The 19221-nt window shown below is 41.7% G+C and overlaps 1 protein-coding gene across 1 annotated transcript in view; it reads right to left on the minus strand.

Moving 5' to 3' along the window:
- RIGI (RNA sensor RIG-I) overlaps nt 1-19221 on the minus strand; it is a 47382-nt gene that overhangs the window by 18865 nt on the left and 9296 nt on the right. The window contains exons 3-13 of the mRNA XM_004005323.5: nt 18556-18737; nt 17449-17596; nt 16284-16406; nt 14690-14791; nt 14138-14291; nt 13157-13415; nt 10899-11061; nt 8466-8585; nt 4685-4842; nt 3579-3714; nt 2354-2502 (exon numbers count right to left, since the gene is read on the minus strand). Coding sequence (XP_004005372.1) covers nt 2354-2502; nt 3579-3714; nt 4685-4842; nt 8466-8585; nt 10899-11061; nt 13157-13415; nt 14138-14291; nt 14690-14791; nt 16284-16406; nt 17449-17596; nt 18556-18737 — 1694 coding nt within the window. The remainder of the gene's footprint in view (nt 1-2353; nt 2503-3578; nt 3715-4684; nt 4843-8465; nt 8586-10898; nt 11062-13156; nt 13416-14137; nt 14292-14689; nt 14792-16283; nt 16407-17448; nt 17597-18555; nt 18738-19221) is intronic.

The raw sequence follows: 19221 nt of genomic DNA on the forward strand, positions 1-19221 counted from the left end.
ATTTTTAAAAAGTATACAGACAAGTACGCTGAAGTAGTTTTCAGACTAACAGACCTGAGTAATCAAAAGCTTCTTGTGATTGAATTCTATGCAATAAATAGCTATAATGGTGTCTATCTTTGTAATCCAATATAATTCAATATCTAAGACATTTTTTTCAGTGAAAAAGGCAAGGTTCAGAATGGTGGGTAGGTAGAAAATAAGTGAATTTAGAAAGATCTCAGGACACAAGATCAATATACAGACATTAGTTGTATTTCTAAATATCAACAACAAACAGAAGTATCATTTATAATAGCATTAATACTTAGGTATAAGTTTAACAAAATACGTGCAGAATCTGTATGCTGGAAATGACAAAACACTGATAAAAGAAACCAAAGAAGATGTGGCAGGCGGCCTCTAAGGTAGCTGTGAGTGATCTCCACCCCTTGGAATTCAGATCCTGTTCAGTCCCTTCCCCTCAAGTATGCACTGAACTTACTGACTTGCTTCTAATGAATAAAATAAGGCAGACCTGAGGGGAGTCGCTTCCAAGCTGGAGCTATAGCATGGCTGTGACCTTGATATTAGGCGGCCTCTCAACCTCTCTTGGATTACTTTCTCTAAGGGAGCCCAGCACCTCTTTGTGAGGCTGGCCTGTGGAGAGGCCCCCATGGATGAGCTAAGCATGCGTGTGCACACTTAGTCACTAAGTCATGTCCGACTCTCTTTGGGACCCCTATGGACTGTCGCCCTCCAGGCTCCTCTGTCAATGGGATTTCCCAGGCAAGAATACTAAAGTGGGTTGCCATTTCCTTCTCCAAGGGATCTTCCTGACCCAGGGATCAAACCCGTGTCTTCTGTGTCTCCTGCATTGCAGGCAGATTCTTTACCCACTGAGTGATCAGGGAAGCCCCCATGAATGAGCTAAGCACATCTTCTGCCAAAAACAACACAAGTGGGGTTGGACGTTGATCCTCCCAGCCTTGAGACGGCTGTAGCCGTGGCCAACAACTTGACTGGAGCCTCATGAGACATCCTGAGACGGAAACACCCAGTTAGTTGTTTCCAGATTACTGACCCATATGCATTATAGATGTCTGTTGTTTCCAACTACTTAGTTTTATGATAAACTGTTATCAGCAGCAGGTAACTAATACAGAACCCCTACCTAAATAAAAAAGATACATTGTTATGATATAATTTCTCCCCAGTTTTATCTATAGGTTCAGTGCAATCCCAAATGAAATTTCAATAGATTTTCTCATAGATGTGGATGAGTTTATTCTAAAATAAAAATGGAAAGGGAAAGAAAGATAGCTAAGACAATGTTGAAAAAAATTAAAAAGTTGGAAGACTCACACTACCTGATTTCAAGACTTAATTACTATAAAGCTACAGTAATCAAGACCGCATAGGATGGGTGAAAGGATAGATGTACAAATGAATGGAACAGAAAACAGAATCCAGAAATAGACCAACAAGAACAGAGCCAACTGATCTTTCTAAGTTACAAACGCAATTCAATGGAGAAAGGATAGTCTTTTCATCATATATGATGAAATAACTGGATACCCACATGCTAAGAGAAAAAAAATCTCAATCCATACTTCAAAATGAATTGTAGAATTAAATATAAAATCTAAATCTATAAAACTTCTAGAAGATAACATGGGAAAAAAATCTGTGCTCTTGGGTAGGCAAAGGTTGCTTAGACACAAAATCAAAAGCACAATCCACAAAAAGAAAAAAAAAGATAAAATGGACCTGTCAAAGGTTAAAACTTTCAGTAAGAGATATGGTTAAGAGAATGAAAAGATCTTGAAGAAAAATGCGTGCAAATCACAATTCTGATAGAGGACATTTTTGTCAGAAAAAAGAACTCTCAAAAAACTAACAACAATAACTTAAAAACTCAACAATAATAAATAACCCAGTTAAACTCCATTTTAAAATGGGCAAAAGATGTAAACAGATACTTCACCAAAGGAGATACATGAATGGCTAACGAGCATATGAAAAAAATGATAAATCATATTAGTCATTAGTGAAATACAAATTAAAACCTTAGTGAGGTACCACTAGGTGCCCACAGACACAGCTAAAAATTTTTTAATTGATGGAAGGAATAAAAATTTGTGAAATGCTTGCTGTGAGGGTATCAAGGCATTAAAAACCAGAGTGACTGAGACAGTGAGGTATCAGTGTAAGGATAAACAAAGAGAAAATCAGAATAGAATAACGAGCCCAGAAACAGACCCACACAGACCCTATATAGGGATGCTTAATTGCAAAGAAGTAAAGAATGGACAATCTTTTAATTGAAATTGTACTGGGCCAACTTGTTATCCACAAGGAGGGAGAAGCTTACATCCACTAGTGCTCGGGTTTTCACAAAGAGGATGGTTCTGGTCTCTGGGTTTAAGTGGTATTCCTCTTGCAAGATGAAGCAGAGATCTTTGAGTTTAGGGTTCTCATTGCTGGGATCCACGGAAATATCTTCTAGTTCCACCAGCTTTTCTGCAAAAAGGGGAATATTTTACAAAAGTTTTACGCGCGTGTGCTAAGTTGCTTCAGTCACATCCAACTCTTTGCTATACTATGGACTATAGCCTGCCAGCCTCCTCTGCCCACAATATTCTCCAGGCAACAATACTGGAGTGGGTTGCCATGCCCTCCTCCAGAGGATCCACCTGACCCAGAGGTCAAACCCACATGTCTTGCATCTCCTGCACTGGCAGGCAGGTTCTTTACCACTAGTGCCACCTGGGAGCCCACAAAAGGTTTATAAATTCTAGTAATTTAGAACACACTGCAACCTTTAGCTACAGTTCAAACATTTCATCTCTCAATCTCTGACCAGAATTTTACGATAAATAACCACCAATGCAATGCATACACTGAATACACTAATAAATGCATAAATTTCCCTTCCCCCAAGAAAGTTAGTTGCTCAGTATTTAGCATATCTATAGTTAATACTTTGGTATAGACCCAAAAAATTATTATTTGGGAAAAGGCATTTGAGAGAGGAAGAAGAAAGACTTACTTTTCACTTAATATTTTCCTATATTTTTCTTAATATGAACACAGTGGCATCAAGAGCCATATCGGTTTTCTTCTTTATATAGAAGTACATAATTACAATCTTGTTCGGTTGCCAAGTCGTGTCCAACTCTTTGCTCCCCATGAACTGCAGCATGCCAGGCTTCCCTGTCCTTCACTATCTCGCAGAGTTAGCTCAAATTACAGTCTTAATATCATTAAAACTTTTTTTTATATTTTTTAAATCTTTATCAAATTACTAAAAGTTAAACCAAAAAAATGTTCCTATCAATTGACTATTTCTATGGGATGTATCCTTTGCAAATCCTATTTTTTCCTTCTTCGAAACAGGAAATAGTGTAAGCAGCAGATTCTTCTCCTAAGTGCAGATTTCCCTGAAGTCTCACAGTCCTGCCACGTATCCTATCTCCGTAAGCCCAGAACCAGTCCCTGAGCATCACCAGGTGTTGCTAAGTGTGACGCCATATGTGTACACTGCCCCTGGAGTCTCCAGGTTCCACTGGCTTCCTCCCCCTGGAAACACCACCCACCTTCAAATCTCTGAGTGAGATCTTGCTCAATTGCATCAAATCCTGCTGCCCGGACATTGCTGAAGAAGTTTTTCAAGTAATTCAGAGCATCTTTCATCCGCGCATCCTCACTGATAATGAGGGCATCATTGTATTTCTGTTGAAAATGGAAAGTTTCAGTATGTTTCTAATGTCTAATACAACTGCTGTACTTAAGTTCATTTCACCGTACTTGACACAGAATTAATTTTAATAATAAACTTGTCTCAAGTCTATTCCAACTTAAGTTTTTAAAGATGAATCACCTCTAACAGTACTGCAATAAAACCTTAGAACCATACTGTAGGAAAAAAAAAACAAAACAAGAAAACACCTCAATTAGCTAGAATTAGTCATTAATTCGGATCACTTTGGATCCTAGAATCCTTGGAAGAGAAAGAAAATTACATGAAAAACAAATGTCAAAGATTAAATCACAAAAATGAAAGTAAAGCAACTTCCACATCAACCTGCTTCATAATTTGGACATTCAACTTAAACCTCTTTGTACATCCAAAACCATCACTGAATTGCACCTGTTCAGAATGATGGCGCTGACCCCTTACATCAGATATTCAGTTAAGTCCATTAAAATTCTACAAATTCATATGGATTGAATGTATTTTAAAAATATTTTCAATGGCACGATAAGCAGAGGTGATGGTGGTAACTGTTGCTTAAGTTCTTGGTTAACCAGCAAACAACTACAGACTCTGGACTTCCTAGCACGTGGTTTGACCAAAGGTAGGAAAACATGCTTCAAGCTATGGCAACATGACCCACCTACTGAACTTTAAAGACTTTAAAGATGGCTGTCCCTGGTCATGTATTTACAGTAATACTCCCCACCCCTGAGGTCAAATCTGGGGATACTGAGGTACAGCACAGACCCACGGCCCTTGTTTCTGTCCCTCGGCCTCTAGGGCCAGGTTTCAGAGAGCAAAGACAGATGTTGAATAGGATAGCTTTTGGCATTTGCTTCATAAGAACCACCGGGAAAGTTCCTAAATGATGCTCTCTCAGCTGCCATAGCACAGCTCCCAGTAGGTGTTACGATGGAAATATCCTTTTCCAAAGAAGCCACATACCCGCAAATGTGACGTGTACAAAAACAGGGCTTTACAAATCCTGCTTTCTTCATCTTTGTCTGGCATCTGAAACACCATGCACGCTTTCTGAACTGCGATAATCCACTGTTCATATTTCTGTGTCCCAAAATTCCTATTTTGAATGCGAGATAAGTTTTCTGAAAAAGAAAAAAAAAAAAAACCTGTTTTCCATTGTGTCATCTGGCTAGTCATTAAGGCTCTAAGCATGTCTCGCTTTCTAATTTTGATTCCTTAGAGTATTTCTCTTGAGACAGTTTTCAGCAGTGTGTCTACGTACAAACACAACTGCTTACTGAATACCGACTACATACCAAGAATCAACATGTCTTGTATTTATAATTTCATTTCACAACGCCATGACATAGATAGACTTTATAGATGAGGAAATGGAAGCTCGGAGAAGTGAAATCATCACGCCAAGTCACACAGCTAGTATACAGAGGGAGCTGCTGCTGCTGCTGCTGCTGCTAAGTCGCTTCAGTCGTGTCCTACTCTGTGCAACCCCATAGACGGCAGCCCACCAAGCTCCCTCGTCCCTGGGATACTCCAGGCAAGAACACTGGAGTGGGTTGCCATTTCCTTCTCCAGTGCATGAAAGTGAAAAGTGAAAGTGAAGTCGCTCAGTCATGTCTGACTCTTAGCAACCTCATGGACTGCAGCCCACCAGGCTCCTCCGTCCATGGGATTTTCCAGGCAAGAGTACTGCAGTGGGGTGCCATTGCCTTCTCCGATAGAGGGAGCACAGGAATTCAAACCCAGATGTGTCCCATACCCAAGCTCTACCAGTTGTGAGCTGATAACCAAACAGCCCAGAGGCCAAACAACAGCCATGGAATAAAACCTAACTGCCCCCCTGCCTTTTTTTTTTGGCTGTGCTGGGTCTTTGCTGCAGCACACAGGGGCTTTTCTAGTGGCTGCATTGGGGCTTCTCTAGCTGGGGTACACGGAGTTAGCTGTCCCACGGCATATGGGATTTTAGCTCCCAGACCAGGGTTTGAATCTTCGTCCCCTGTATTAGAAGGGAGATTCTTAACCACTGGACCACCAGGGAAATCCCCTCACCCATTCATCTTTAATCAGAGAAACAAAGGTGGTTACCCAGACAAGTAGCAGTAACCCAATCTACAAACAAGGGGACTATCAATAAACTAGAGTAATCAACAGGTATTTACTGAACTTAGGTAGGTGCAAAAATGAGCTAGGCCATCTGGCAATAAGCAGCTGACAGTATCTGAACAGGTGAAGAGATGGCGGGAGGGTATAAGAGACGAGAAGAAGGCAGAAAGCCATGTCTGCCCACCCTTCTCCACCTCCACAACCCTGACCATGTCCTAAGGCTTCTGGATAATACCATGATCTCCTCCTACCTCATCTCCTTACCTCCTTCCCCCTTCCCTCCAGTCCAGTCTCCATTCAACAACTGGAGGGAATTTCCAAAATTGCAGATGAGAGACAATGCTAATCCACTGATTAAAAGCCTTTAGGGAGGGACTTCCCTGGCAGTCCAGGGGTTAAGACTTCACCCTTCAAAGCAGAGGGTGCAGGTTTGACTCCTGGTCAGAGAACCAGGGTCCCAAATGACGTAACAAAAGTCCTGCGTGTTATAACTAAGACTCCGTGCAGCCAAATAAATAAATACATGTATTGTTTTTAAGTCTTGAGGGACTTCCTTGGTGGTCCAGTAGCTAAGGCTCTGCACACCCAACAAAGGGGGCCTGGGTTTGATCCCTGATCAGGGAACTAGATCCCACATGCCGCAACTAAGACCCAGCACAGCCAAATAAATAAATGTTAAAAATAACAATAATAAATGCTTTAAAAAATAAAACACAAGTGTTAAGTGGGTTTCTCCAGCCAAACTCCTAGTCTGGCTCACAGGGGGCTCTGTGTTCTGGCCTTTACCTGCTTAACTTTCCTTCCTACAGTTCTCAGGACTAGTGAAAGCCCCCAGACTCTCTCCCGGCGCCGGTCTCCTTGCCTGAAATACCGCTCACCCCACCACTCCCCCACCCCGTGTTGCCTCGACACTGTCACTCACCCGCCTTTGGCACTGCCGGTAGCCAAACCGAAAATGCCGTGAGGGCAGGGCTTGTGTCTGAGGGTCCACGCTGTGTTCCCACCACCGAGCACTTAGCCCAGCACTGAATGAACAAACAAGGGAATGAATTTGTTCGAGGGAACTGCTAATAGGCAAGGAGCGGAAAGTTGGCGAGGGAAGCAGAACCAGATTGTGCGAGCGGGGCGCGCCCGGCCAGGTGAGCGGCGCCGTGAGAGCTCTGCCTGGAGAACCAGGATCGCCAGCAGGATACTGACGAGATAAAGTGGGTAATCCCAGGAAGACGAGCTGCGTAATGGGGGTTCGACGGGAAAGAGGGTAGAGGCAGGCAAAGCAGCTGTTAGAATAAGTTGTTAGAAATCAAGCTGTGAAAGAAAGCAGAGAGACTGAGCGTGAGAGAAGCTCAGACGCAGAAGTTACCTTGGAGACGAGAATTCAACATCTCCGAAACTCTAAGCTCACTTGTGCCTGCCCAAGTTGCTCCTTGCTCTAGAACGAGTAACACCTGCCAGTCCACACACAGGTGCCAAGAGAGAAGCCCCGCACTCGCTCACTCCCACCCAAACCCAGGGAGCTCTTAAATCTGAACACTTCTGTTTGCACAAGCCTGCTTCCTTCACTAGCCCATCTCCACTGCCTCAGTTTGGCTCTCTTCATTTCTCATCACAGAACTTATCAGTTCAAAATCGTGCGTTGCTTCCCATTTGCTTTTAGGATATTTATTTATTTATTTGGCAGCGCTGGCTCTGGGTTGTGGCAAGTGGGAATCTAGTTCCCTGACTGCAGATGGAAGCCAGGCCCCTGGCATTTTGAGTGTGGAGTCTAAGCCACTGGACCACCAGGGAAGTCCCACTTCTAGGATAAAAGTCAAACTCAGCATGGCCTGCAGGACACCTTCACTGTCTGCCCCCAGCCTCTCCCCCAGCCCCACTCTCCTTTCTACTAGTCACCTGTTAGAATTAGCATGAAATCCTGCAGATTCTAAAATTCACTGTGCTCTCTCTTCCCTCTGCAACTGCTGTCTTCTTGACCTCACTTGATCACCTCTCCTTCTTAACCTGGCTGACTTCAAGATCTGTCGCACACATTACCTCCCCTAGGAAGTCCTCCCTACAGCCCAGTCCTGGCCTAAGCTCCCCTGTGCGCCCGTAATAGCAGTGTGTAACCCTGCCTTGCTACAGGGTGACTATTCGCATCTTTGTTTGATGCTGAGTTCCTTGAAGGCAAGACTGTCTTTAATCTTGGTGCTTCCTTTACCTAGCATAGTACCTGGCACAATACCCGATGAATTAATTACTTGATTTTAAAAAGGAGAAGAGAACTTGGCAACTTCAAGAGAGTCTCAAAAGAATAAAGAATCAAAGGTCACCCGTAGGTCTGAATCCAAGACTTCCGGGCAATGGTGGTTTCATTCATATAATGGAAAGCTAAACTTGGAAGGTCAAGAAAGCAATGGATTGAATTAAATATGGTATTTTTCAGGTGTGTGTGTCTAGGTGGATTTACTTTGGATTTAAAAAGGAAAAAAAAAAAGCAAGAGAAAATAAAGGAGGACTTACAAGCCTCATGAATAACATAAACAAGAAAGTTAAACTCTGGGTATGGTCTTGACATTGTTTGCACTAAGAAAAGTACAAAAAGACCCCAGTGAACAACAGATGGCCGTTCCCAGATGGAGAGAAGACAAAATGAGGTTATTCTCACCAAGAGTTACGGTCCCAAGTTCTTCAAAGATACTCTTTGCTAGAGCCTCTGTCTCTGCCATCAGCTGAGATATGACGCATTTAAATTTGTCTGTAGTCCGTGATTCCACTTTCCTGAAAACTAGAGCCATCAAAGGAAAGTTAGTATTTCTCAGGAAGAACACATCATAGTTGAACGCAGATATCTCCAAACCTTTCTCTGCCTTTGTCACCTCCTCTGTAAAACCCAAGGCCCCAAGCTCACAGGCAGGTCATCTGAATGATGAAACAAATACTCAAGACACCTTACAGCCACTCCCTAGTGTTGAATGCACGCATTCTAACATTTTTCATGATCCAAGTCTAAATTCAACTTTTAAAAAAAATAATTTTGTTTATTTATATTTGGCTGTGCTGGGTCTTCATTGCTGCTGGGCTTCTCTCTAGTTGTGGCGAGCAGGGGCTACTCTCTAGCTGGAGTCCGTGGGCTTCTGATTGTGGTGCTTCTTTTGTTGAGGGGCACAGGCCCGAGGGCATGCAGACTTCAGCAGTGGGCTCAGTAGTTGCAGCTCCCAGGCTCTAGAGCTCAAGCTTAGCAGCTGTGGTGCAAGGGCTTAGCTGCCCCATGGCATGCGGGATCTTCCCGGACCAGGGACTGAACCCGTGTCTCCTGCATTGGCAGGTGGATTCTTTACCACTGAGCCACCAAGGAAGCCCTCAGGCACACTTCAGATTCTAGACTTCCACATGAGTATCTGGGGAAAGAGGTCAGAATCAAGAGACCTGGGAGCTGGGAGTCCTCAGCCACAGTTTAGACTCTGCATCAAAAGCTCTGGGGCCTTTGGCGAGCACCTCAACTTTCCTGGGACTGTTTTCTTCCCTCAAAAATGCCCCGTGGCTGCTTTCTTGTCACTAAGTCATGCCCAACTCATTTGTGACCCCGTGGACTATAGCCCTCCAGGCTCCTCTGTTCATGGGATATCCCAGGCAAGGATCCTGGAGTGGGCCGGCATTTCCTTTCCCTAATTCAACTTCTTACTCGGGCTTTCCTGTTAACTCAACACAGAGCTCCTGCTCTGACTAGGCTGATATCCATCTTGTTTCTACAAATACCATATTTTAAGTCCTGTCTCTGTTCTTTGATCTTCTCCCTTCCCACCTAACCCCCAGGCGTGTTCACAATGTTCCAAATATTCATTTTTGCCGTATCTGCAGAACATGCTGGGTTCTGGTGATAGCTGAAAAGAACATGCGCTGCGCTCCAGAGAAGGCTGTCATCTTAGGAGAGAAAATACACAAGCCAGACGACCAGGCAGAGAGCGGTGACACAGTACGCACAAAGTGCCACGGAGCACGGGGAGGCTTCTCTCATTCTTCCTGGGGTGGCAATGTCAGGGGATAAACAGGGGAAGAGGCGAGGAGGAGTGAGCACAGTCATGTGCAAAGGCTGGGATGGACAAAGCTTGGAGGGAGAACACACGTGACTCCTCCATCCCAGGAGCCCAGAGAAATGCAACTTGGTTGGGTTTGTGGGAAGTAAAAGGAGATGAAGCTCAGCCTGTGGGAGAGACCAGATGATAAAAAAAAAAATCGTGCCTGTCCAACTCTTTGCAACTCTTTTAGACTGGAGCCCACCAGGCTCCTCTGCCCATGGGATTTTTCAGGCAAGAATACTGGAGTGGGTTGCCGTTTCCTTCTCCAGGGGATCTTCCTGACCCAGGGATCAAACCTGCATCTTCTGTGCCTCCTGCACTAGCAGGCAGATTTTTTTTTTTTTAACTGCTGAGCCACTGAGGAAGCCCAAAGAAATTTGCATATGACATCAAAAGCCGTAGGTTGAGCACCTTGTCTACATTCCTTACAGCCAGCGCCCTGACTGTCTTAGGCATGTTTCTTCTGCCTTGTAGTCATTTGGTCGTGTGCTATTTAGAGAGCGAGGGGTGAAGTCATACGTGTCTTCCGTACCCTCTCTCCCTTGCTGGGTTAGTACAGCATTGATATTCAAGAAATATCAATCTTTGTTAGTCAATCTGAGTAATCAAATCATATTCGGATCTTTTGAGGAAAGACATGATGAGTTCAGATACTTTTACTTCAACCAAAATTCCAGATACATATTCAAATAACAGATAGGAACTCAGTATTGTCCTCAGGCCCAGAAGGCAGGAAGGACCGAGCCACCTACATGCTAAGGTGTTCTCAGCACCTCTCTCACAGCCAGTACCTTTGTTAAGGTTTATGGAAATGAACAGTGAGAAGGATTGCTTTCTACAGGCCACTCCTGAGCTTCACTGGGGAGAGAAGCTGGAAATATGACTATTTTCCACGTTGGCAGATAAATATTTCCCTCTAGACAGAGAAAGGGTAAGAATTCAGCGTTCATCTATGTGACCCTGAACTAAGAATAGCAGAGGGTAACAAAGTCCCATAGGGCTTGTGACTGGATCCCACTTACGCTTCTGGGGCTTATAAAAAACCTCCTCCAGTTCCTCCAAGTTGTCTCTGACTGTTGTTAACACTGACGTGTCGAGAGAAGCACACAGTCTGCAGATATATTCTGTGGCTTCGGCTTCATTTTTGGCATCTCCAACACCAACTGAGGCCGTCAGCCCAACGACCTGTGAGGAGCATTCCAAACTGTCAGATGTCTGGGAAATAGCAAGATGTTTCCACAATCCCTCATGTAACTCTTTCCTGATAAAGTAGGGTTTTTATTTTTTAAACTAACTTCAGATAAAGAATTTTTTTTTTGCCCCTGACATTCTCTATGACATCAAAAATGGAAAGGTCCCCATTAGGTGAAGCGCCGAGTAAAGGCAGGAGGCACTGCTCTGCAGCTGAGCACGGGTCAGCACAGGAGCCCAGAGAAGAGACCCTCTCCAGGCAGGACTGCTCTCGTCTTTACCTCTGTTTCCCCTGTGACACACAGGACAATACACTGGAAAGGGCAAGGACTTCCATTTCAATCTCAGCCATGTCACACTGGCTGGGTGTCTTGGACAAAAATCTTCATCTCTCTGTAAAGTTGGGCAACTTTAGCCATTTAAACTGGAAGATGTGTGACACAGAGAACAGACTTGTGATTGCCGAGGGAGAAAGAGGCAGGGGAGGGATGGACTGGGAGTTTGGGATTAGCAGATGCAAACTTTTACATACAGGATGCATAAACAGTAATGTCCTACTATATACACAGGGAACTATGTTCAATATTGTGTGATAAACCCTAATGGAAAAGAATATGAGAGCAACTGAATTGCTTTGCTGTATAGCAGAAATTAATGCAACAGAAATTAATACTGTAAATCAAATATGCTTCAATTTTTTTTAAATAGTAGCTTCAATTTTAAAAAAGTGATAACTTCAATTTTTAAAAAATGGTAGCTGGGTGACTTCAATAAGATGACATTTGTAAAGAATTTAGTTTAATGGTCTTCTAATAAATATTTATTTCTTCCTCTAAGAGTCACTCAAATATTGAATGACTCAGTGAATCATTCAAATAAACAAGGAATCTAGTTAACTATCAATTTTATTCTAGAAGAAAAAACTGTAAGAAATGTGATTTCTACTGAATTCTGTCTGAATTTTGGGCACCATACTGGATTTCTTCTAACCTGTGCTTCCTCAATGGTTAATTGTTAAGCCTAGAGAATGCAACACCAATGTGAGACTGGTAAACAGAGGGCATGGTTTCCAACCTCATTTGGCCTCAAAACTACCAGGCCATTCATCTGTGTTCCCCTCAGTTGTGTCTCCCATTTCAAATTTTCTCCATGTACCCTGAGCTCCCACCTCCATTCTCATCTTGATTATTCTCAGTGAACCATCTTTCTCTCCTTCATTCAAGAGAAAATGCCAGGGATTCCATACCCTTCCTGCCCCCACCTATAAACTATTCTCTGTCTTGACTCCTCTCAGCCCTTCCCCTCTGATGACACCAAAAACATCGCCTCGTCCACTCTCCTGTACTGATGTGTCTACTCAGCCCACAGCTGCTCGTCTCTCCTGGCCTCTTGTTCTGTCAATCATTCCCTCTCTCCCATCCTGCCCCACGGGTGGCTATCCACAACTTCAGACTCTGCACCCAGGCAATATTAAGAACGTCATGATTCTTGGGGATTCCCTGGAAGTCCAGTGGTTAGGACTCAACACATCCACTGCTGTGGCCTGGGTTCAATTCCTGGTTGGGGAACTAAGGCCCCCATAAGCCATACAGCCAAAAAAACTTTAAGCTTCTCGAGCCCCTATGCACTTTCATACCCCTATGCCTCTAGACACACAGTAGCCTTTACTGAAAACCATCCAGCTATTTTCCTTATAAACTCTTATTAGCTTTTACCTATCCTAACTTCTATTAGGTCTTGCTTTACGTTCATAGCACATTTAAGATCACTTTTATTTCTTTTCTGTACAACTCCATTGTGTGTTATTACCATAAATTATGACATAATTCTCACATATTTGGCTCCCTACAAAACTTAAGCTGCTTGAAGGCAAGGACTATCTTTTTATATTTGTGGCCCAGCGCCTAGCACAGGGCATGACACATGGAGGTACCTAATACATATTTGTTAAGTCAATAAATGAATCAATCAATCAAAACTAACCTAATGAGTTATACAGTATGCAAGGATCTAAGAAGGACATCCTCAATATGGCCACAAGGGTAAGTAAATAGGACTTAGGAAGAAATCCACCTGACTTTGGACATACCTGGGGCAGTGAGTCTGAAGATCCTCCCAGTTTCTGATCTAGATAATTAAACATGATCATATTATATGGATGGTTTTTATTGGTGTTGTGACATTCATCAAATATCATCAAAGTAAAGATGGAGAGTGATGGGATAGTCCCATCTTTAAGGCTGTTCACAAGAATCTGTGGTGTTAAAATGATGATGTCATTGTTCTCAACAATCTGTTCCACAGAGACACTGTCAGCTATCTCTCCAGAAATGCCTGAAACTTTGTACCTAGAAGATGACAGAAATTTCCCATTAGCAACCATGATGTGAATAAGGAACCACAAAAATCAGAATGTCAATTAAATTCTCCCTAAGTTCAAAAGGAATGGATTTGGAGAAAAGGTAAGTGCTTGGAGCAAAGCCTGACACACAGAAAAGTGAAAAAAGGGAGAGTGTTAGCCGTGCAGACTCTGCGACCCATGGACTGTAGCCACCAGGCTCCTCCGTCCATGGGATTCTCCAGGCAAGAAAACTGGAGTGGGCTGCCATTCCCTTCTCCAGGGGATCTTCTCGACCCAGGGATCGAACTGGGATCTCCTGCATTGTCAGTAGATTCTTTACTGTGTCTGACATAGAGTAAGTGATCAATAAACATAATGTAGGAAGAATTGCTGGCATTAATAGAATGTATTCCATGTGGTACCTGAGGATACAGAGGGCCAACGATAATTCTTTCAAGCCACCACCGTGAAAGAACAGAGAAAAGAGTAATGTTAAATAAATTATAAAATCATTAAAAAAGTGAAATGTGCCATTTAAATATAAAATTTATCTTAATCAAAGGAGTTTAGGATTTCAGGTGTATCCATAAAGGAGTTATCTCTAAATTATTAAAAAGCTTAATCTACTATAAGTTTTTTGAATCATGGTTTTCTAAAAGCAAAACAAAGCACAAAACACATCGGTTACATGACCTAGAGGAAAAAAAAGCTGGACCAACTTATACCTACCCAAGTCTTTCAAAATATTCTGAGAACGCAGATTTCTGCTGTTCATACAGCGGGAGTTGAACAGCAAAAAAGACAACTTTCCCCTTGCGTCCTTGCGGAAATTGCTTAAGATGATGTTCGCATATAAGAAGGGCAACAAAGGTTTTTCCACAACCTTTTAAAATATAAAGAGAAAGACAACATGTAACTAGTAGTATACTAAAATACATCCATAGAAAGGTCATTACTGGGGGCTCCTCTAAAACCACAGAGCTGACAAGTAAACGGATGATGAGGGTGGATTAACAACTGTAGAACTCACACTCGCAAAAACCAAGCTACTTCCTAGGCACTCGCACACAGCCAGGGACTGCAGGAAGCTGAAAGCAAGCATTCTCTCCCCTTCCTCGGGTCCCTGAAAACACTATGAAACTATATGAATAACGGTTTTTTCAAAAGATCAATGGAACAATGAAACAATTGAAATTTGCCTACTTGGCCCCAGTGTTCAATGAAGTGGACAAAAGGAAACAAACAGAGAAATAAACTATTTCAGTAATTGCACCCACTTACCAGTAGGAGCACATATTATTGTATTCTTTCCCTTCTGAGCAGGTAAAGCAAGCTCTAGTTGGAAATTTCTTGGTTTCAATGGGCTATAAGCAGGAGGCACTTCTGTAACACAACAGAAACTAAGTTAGCAAACAGTGACCACGCTGAGGAATCAAGTCAACACTATCTTCCAAAGGACAAGAAATCTGACTGTAGCAAGAAAGACCTCATTTAAGAAAGTTTAGAATTCTTGTCTCTAATTAACCATTCCAGCTTCTGCACTGATTTGAAATACAGAATTCTCCCTCAATAACAAAGTACCAATGGCAGGAAGGAAAAAAGGCGAAAAGAAAAAAAAAAAAAACCTCAAAGATTTCTTTCTGAAACAATCATGGAAGCCTAATCAGGAGAAACTAAAGCAAGAATGGCCTAATCCAGGGCAAAACAGATCACCACCAGTTAAAGGAAATGCCGCATGAGACAAAACCACAAATCCCTCTAAGGTCTTTGAAAAACACTGAACTGAATACCAGACTCCAAAGTAATCTCTTACTGACAAGCAACCGTGCTTTATAATTCTGCAGGCTCTCACATGGTATTCTCTCTTAACAGAATCAGAAGTTTTAAAAAAATAATCAGAGGTATCTCACTAACAGATAAGCGTACAGAATGTTAAGAGCTAGAAAGACCTTGGAAATCATCCGTGGAGTCTAACCTACCTATTTTAAAGTAAATGGAAATTTCTAAATGGTTAAGTGAGTTCGCTAAGGACCTTTACCTGTCAGAAAACTTAAAGCAATTGACATTCACTGACTTTATTCTGGAGTGACAAAAATGTGTATCATTTTATTGCAGAAACAGTCCATCAATTCTCACCTTATGTTCTTATCCCCAAATCACATTCTTCTTCCAATCCTTCTTTATTGATCCTATTTTTTTTTCCTCTGATGCCCTTTTATAAACTACTCTTTACTTAATTTATTATGCTGCTTTCTGGTCTCCTCGGGAAAATATGCTCCTAGAAACATAAAGTGGGCCTTATAGGGACACAGTTAACTCATAGTGCCTTTGTGTGAATTAGAGAAAGGACTCCCTTTTGGAGGGTATAGCCCCTCACTGCACTGTGTTGGCAAACAACGCAGGCTGGATCTCAGCCCCAGCTCCACGTCTCAGGCCCACACATTTGTACAGTACACACACTTATCAACATACACTGCAGCCCTGGGATCTTGAGAGGAAACTGAACAAGTGACTCACAAAGAGCAGAAGTATTTCTTTAGAAAGCAGGGCTGATTTCAGAGGTCACAGGCATTGAGCTTCTGGGAGGACTCTATTTGCATTTTCAGTGTAGACATGCACATCCTTAGTGATAAAAGAAGACAAAAAAAAGAAGAAGGAGGGGAAAAAAGGAAGAAGCTGGCAAGCGCTATGGAAGGGAGAGAATGGTATTTCTAGTCGTACGGAACATATCTGTTTTAACATAGATTCTCTTTTTGTTCTGATTTTTCCTTAGAAACCTTTCTATTAGGCTATGACTTCTGGCGCTGCAAGACATGACTCCACTCGAAATATCTCAGGAGCATCATTATGGAGAAGAACCAACAATGCTGAGTACCTGAAGAAGGACAGGGATTCTGGCTAAGATTCTGGTTTTCTGGTTCTTCCTTGTAGACAATCTGTATGTCCAAAGTTTTCATTTCATCATCCTCAAGATCTTTCATTTGAACATTTTCTGCACCTTTATGAAAACAAAACACATCTTATCATCTTTATCTGATTACGATCTTGATGGTGAAAGCCCTACAAAGAGGTCATAAAATTTTAAACTTCCATTACAATTTCTCATAACCATTCCCTCTACCTTTTAAAACAACTAAATGAAATCATTTTGAATTTGAAATCTTGATTTGAAGTTTGAACTCCAGTGTTGTTTAGGACTTTATTATTCAAAGTGTGGAACACGGACCAGCAACTTCTTTAGGAGCTTGTTGGAAATGCAAACTTTTGAGCCCCAAATGAATCAGAAGCTTCATTTTAACAAGATCCCTAGGCGATCCACAACCACGCCAAAGACAAGCCCTATTAGCAGAAACACTCTTGTCTTCCATTCCTGACCTGACCCAAGACACCAGATGTGTATTTAGACAGATAATTTCTGAAACAATTTATGATCTTAAAGAAGACTCTGAAAGGCTAAGACCAGACACTCAGATGGTTTATCAAACTCAGCCCTTAAAATAATGCTCCGAGAAGATGTTATTAGCTTCAGGAAGCCAAGGGATAGCTCAGCCACTTAATCAAAACAGATTCTTCCTTTCAGTCTTGTTCTAGTTCGGTTCCAGATGGATTCTAGGCAAGAGAACCACCAGATAGTGTCTAAGATGATTCTATTCTGAAAAGGCAGTGAGTTGTGGAGTTTGAACCTTTAACTCTAGAATTTTCAAGCTATTTCTCTCATCATCTAAACCCAGAGAGTGAGCTCAGATTCCGCCTTTCCCCCAAATACTCTGGGCAGATAGGCTAATTCTGGATGAAAGGGTTTGTCCTGATCCATTTTCAGGGGACATATACAACCCAACTAATTCTGTAGATAAAAAGAACCACCTACCTCCCAGAACTCAACTTCACGCTGGCCTCTCACTAGAGATATAGCCAAGATTATTTGAAGGGAAAAATGCTTCTGACAGTGAGTGAAAAGCAGGTAGGAATGCAAGAAGCTCCAAGCAGAACTATGAAGAAGGACCTATCTTCAGACCCTTGCACCCTTCCAAATATCCTACCTTTCTCTACCATCCACAGTTCGCTGAACTTGCTCTCTTCTTTCTCCAGTGCAAGTTTCAACGTTTTGGGCCAGTTCTCCTTGTCTGATCTGAGAAGGCATTCAGTCATTTTCTCTGCACCTGCCATCAGCCCCTTGTTGGAACTTATCTAAGGAAGACAATTGCAGTGGACTGATCAAGTGTTTCACAAGTTTTCATTTTATGAGCTTTTACTGAAGAAACGTCAATTCAAACACTATCAAATTTAAAATCATTGTATGCTCTGGTTCACTAGGCCTCTTTCACGACCGTTCTTGCCCCAGTGCGACTTGATCTTTTAAGATACACTCCCCTTTATCCTCGTCCTCTTGCACATGGTATCACCATGTCAAGCCATGTGCTCTTACCTCCTCTGAGATGTTATTATATTAACATCAGCTATATCAGGAAAACAAACTACTTTACACCTATTCAAAATATGGGTATACTGGCATAGGCATATTTGGAAAGATATAACAAAATATTAACAAATAGTTTTTTCTGGATAGTGAGACTTACATGGTTATTGTTATTAATCATGATAATTAAAATTCATTGAGCAATTACTATTATGTGCCAGAGATATGTAAGCACTTTACCTATATCATCTCATTCAAAGCCTATAAAAATACCTTACTAATAAGGTACCATTATTATTGCCATTTTATACAGGAAACAGAGACTTAGAGACACTAAATGTGCCCAAGATCACACCACTAGTAAGCGGCTGAGCTTGGATTAACAAAGTTGATTTGTGTCCAGAGACTGAATACTTAACCACTGGAGTCCATAACCTTTTTTCTTTTTATTTGCTAAACTGTTGGATTTTATTTAAATTTGTATAAAACATTATTCACAAAATAAAGGAATCTTAACTGAAAATAGGGCAAACCTGAAAAAAATCTGTGACACAAATTGATTACTCAGATCACAAATAAAAGTATCCTTCTAGGTAATTATACCTTAGATTTGAGGACTTTAGTAGATTTTAATGATATTGTTCAGTTCTAAAATAACATAGAAAACAGAAGACATTCCTCATGGTCAAATTTTTCCCCCAAATTCAATATTTAATATTAATTAAAATACCTGAATAATTTCTTCACATTCCTGACTAATTAAACATCCAGATATTTCAGGAAGGATATCTTTTGGATTGATTGTGGTTTTAAATTCTGGTTGTAAACGCTTTAAAAGTAATCTATACTCCTCCAATTTTTCAATTTTTTGGAAATCCCAACTTTCAATGGCTTCACAAAGTCCAGAATAACCTGAAAAGTAGGGAAAAAATGGGGCTGTTAGGATACCAACTAAAAAAATATGTTGAGATTAAGATTTAGAAATCACATTTGAATGTATTGTGAGAAAACTGACAACAACTATAAATCACTTCCATTATTTACGATCTTTCAAAAAGAAAATTCAATATTCATTTAGGCACCCCGCATTTACAGTAGAGCTAGTGGCAAGAACCTGTCTGCCAGTGAAGGAGATGTGAGAGATCCGGGTTCAATCCCTGGGTCAGAAAGATCCCCTGGAGAAGGGAATGGCCACCCACTCCAGTATTCTTGCCTGGAAAATCCCATGGGCAGAGGAGCCTGACGGGCTACAGTCCATGGGTCACAAAGAGTTAGACACGACTGAGTGACTGACGCTTTCACTGAGAATAAATTTGAGGTCTTATATTTGGTCTCAGTAAGACCTCTTCCTTCCAAGGTATCCCATGGACTTCACCTACAATCTCTGATTTGCCTT

The sequence above is a fragment of the Ovis aries genome, chromosome 2 (genome assembly GCF_016772045.2).
Source record: "Ovis aries strain OAR_USU_Benz2616 breed Rambouillet chromosome 2, ARS-UI_Ramb_v3.0, whole genome shotgun sequence".
Lineage (NCBI taxonomy): Eukaryota > Metazoa > Chordata > Mammalia > Artiodactyla > Bovidae > Ovis > Ovis aries.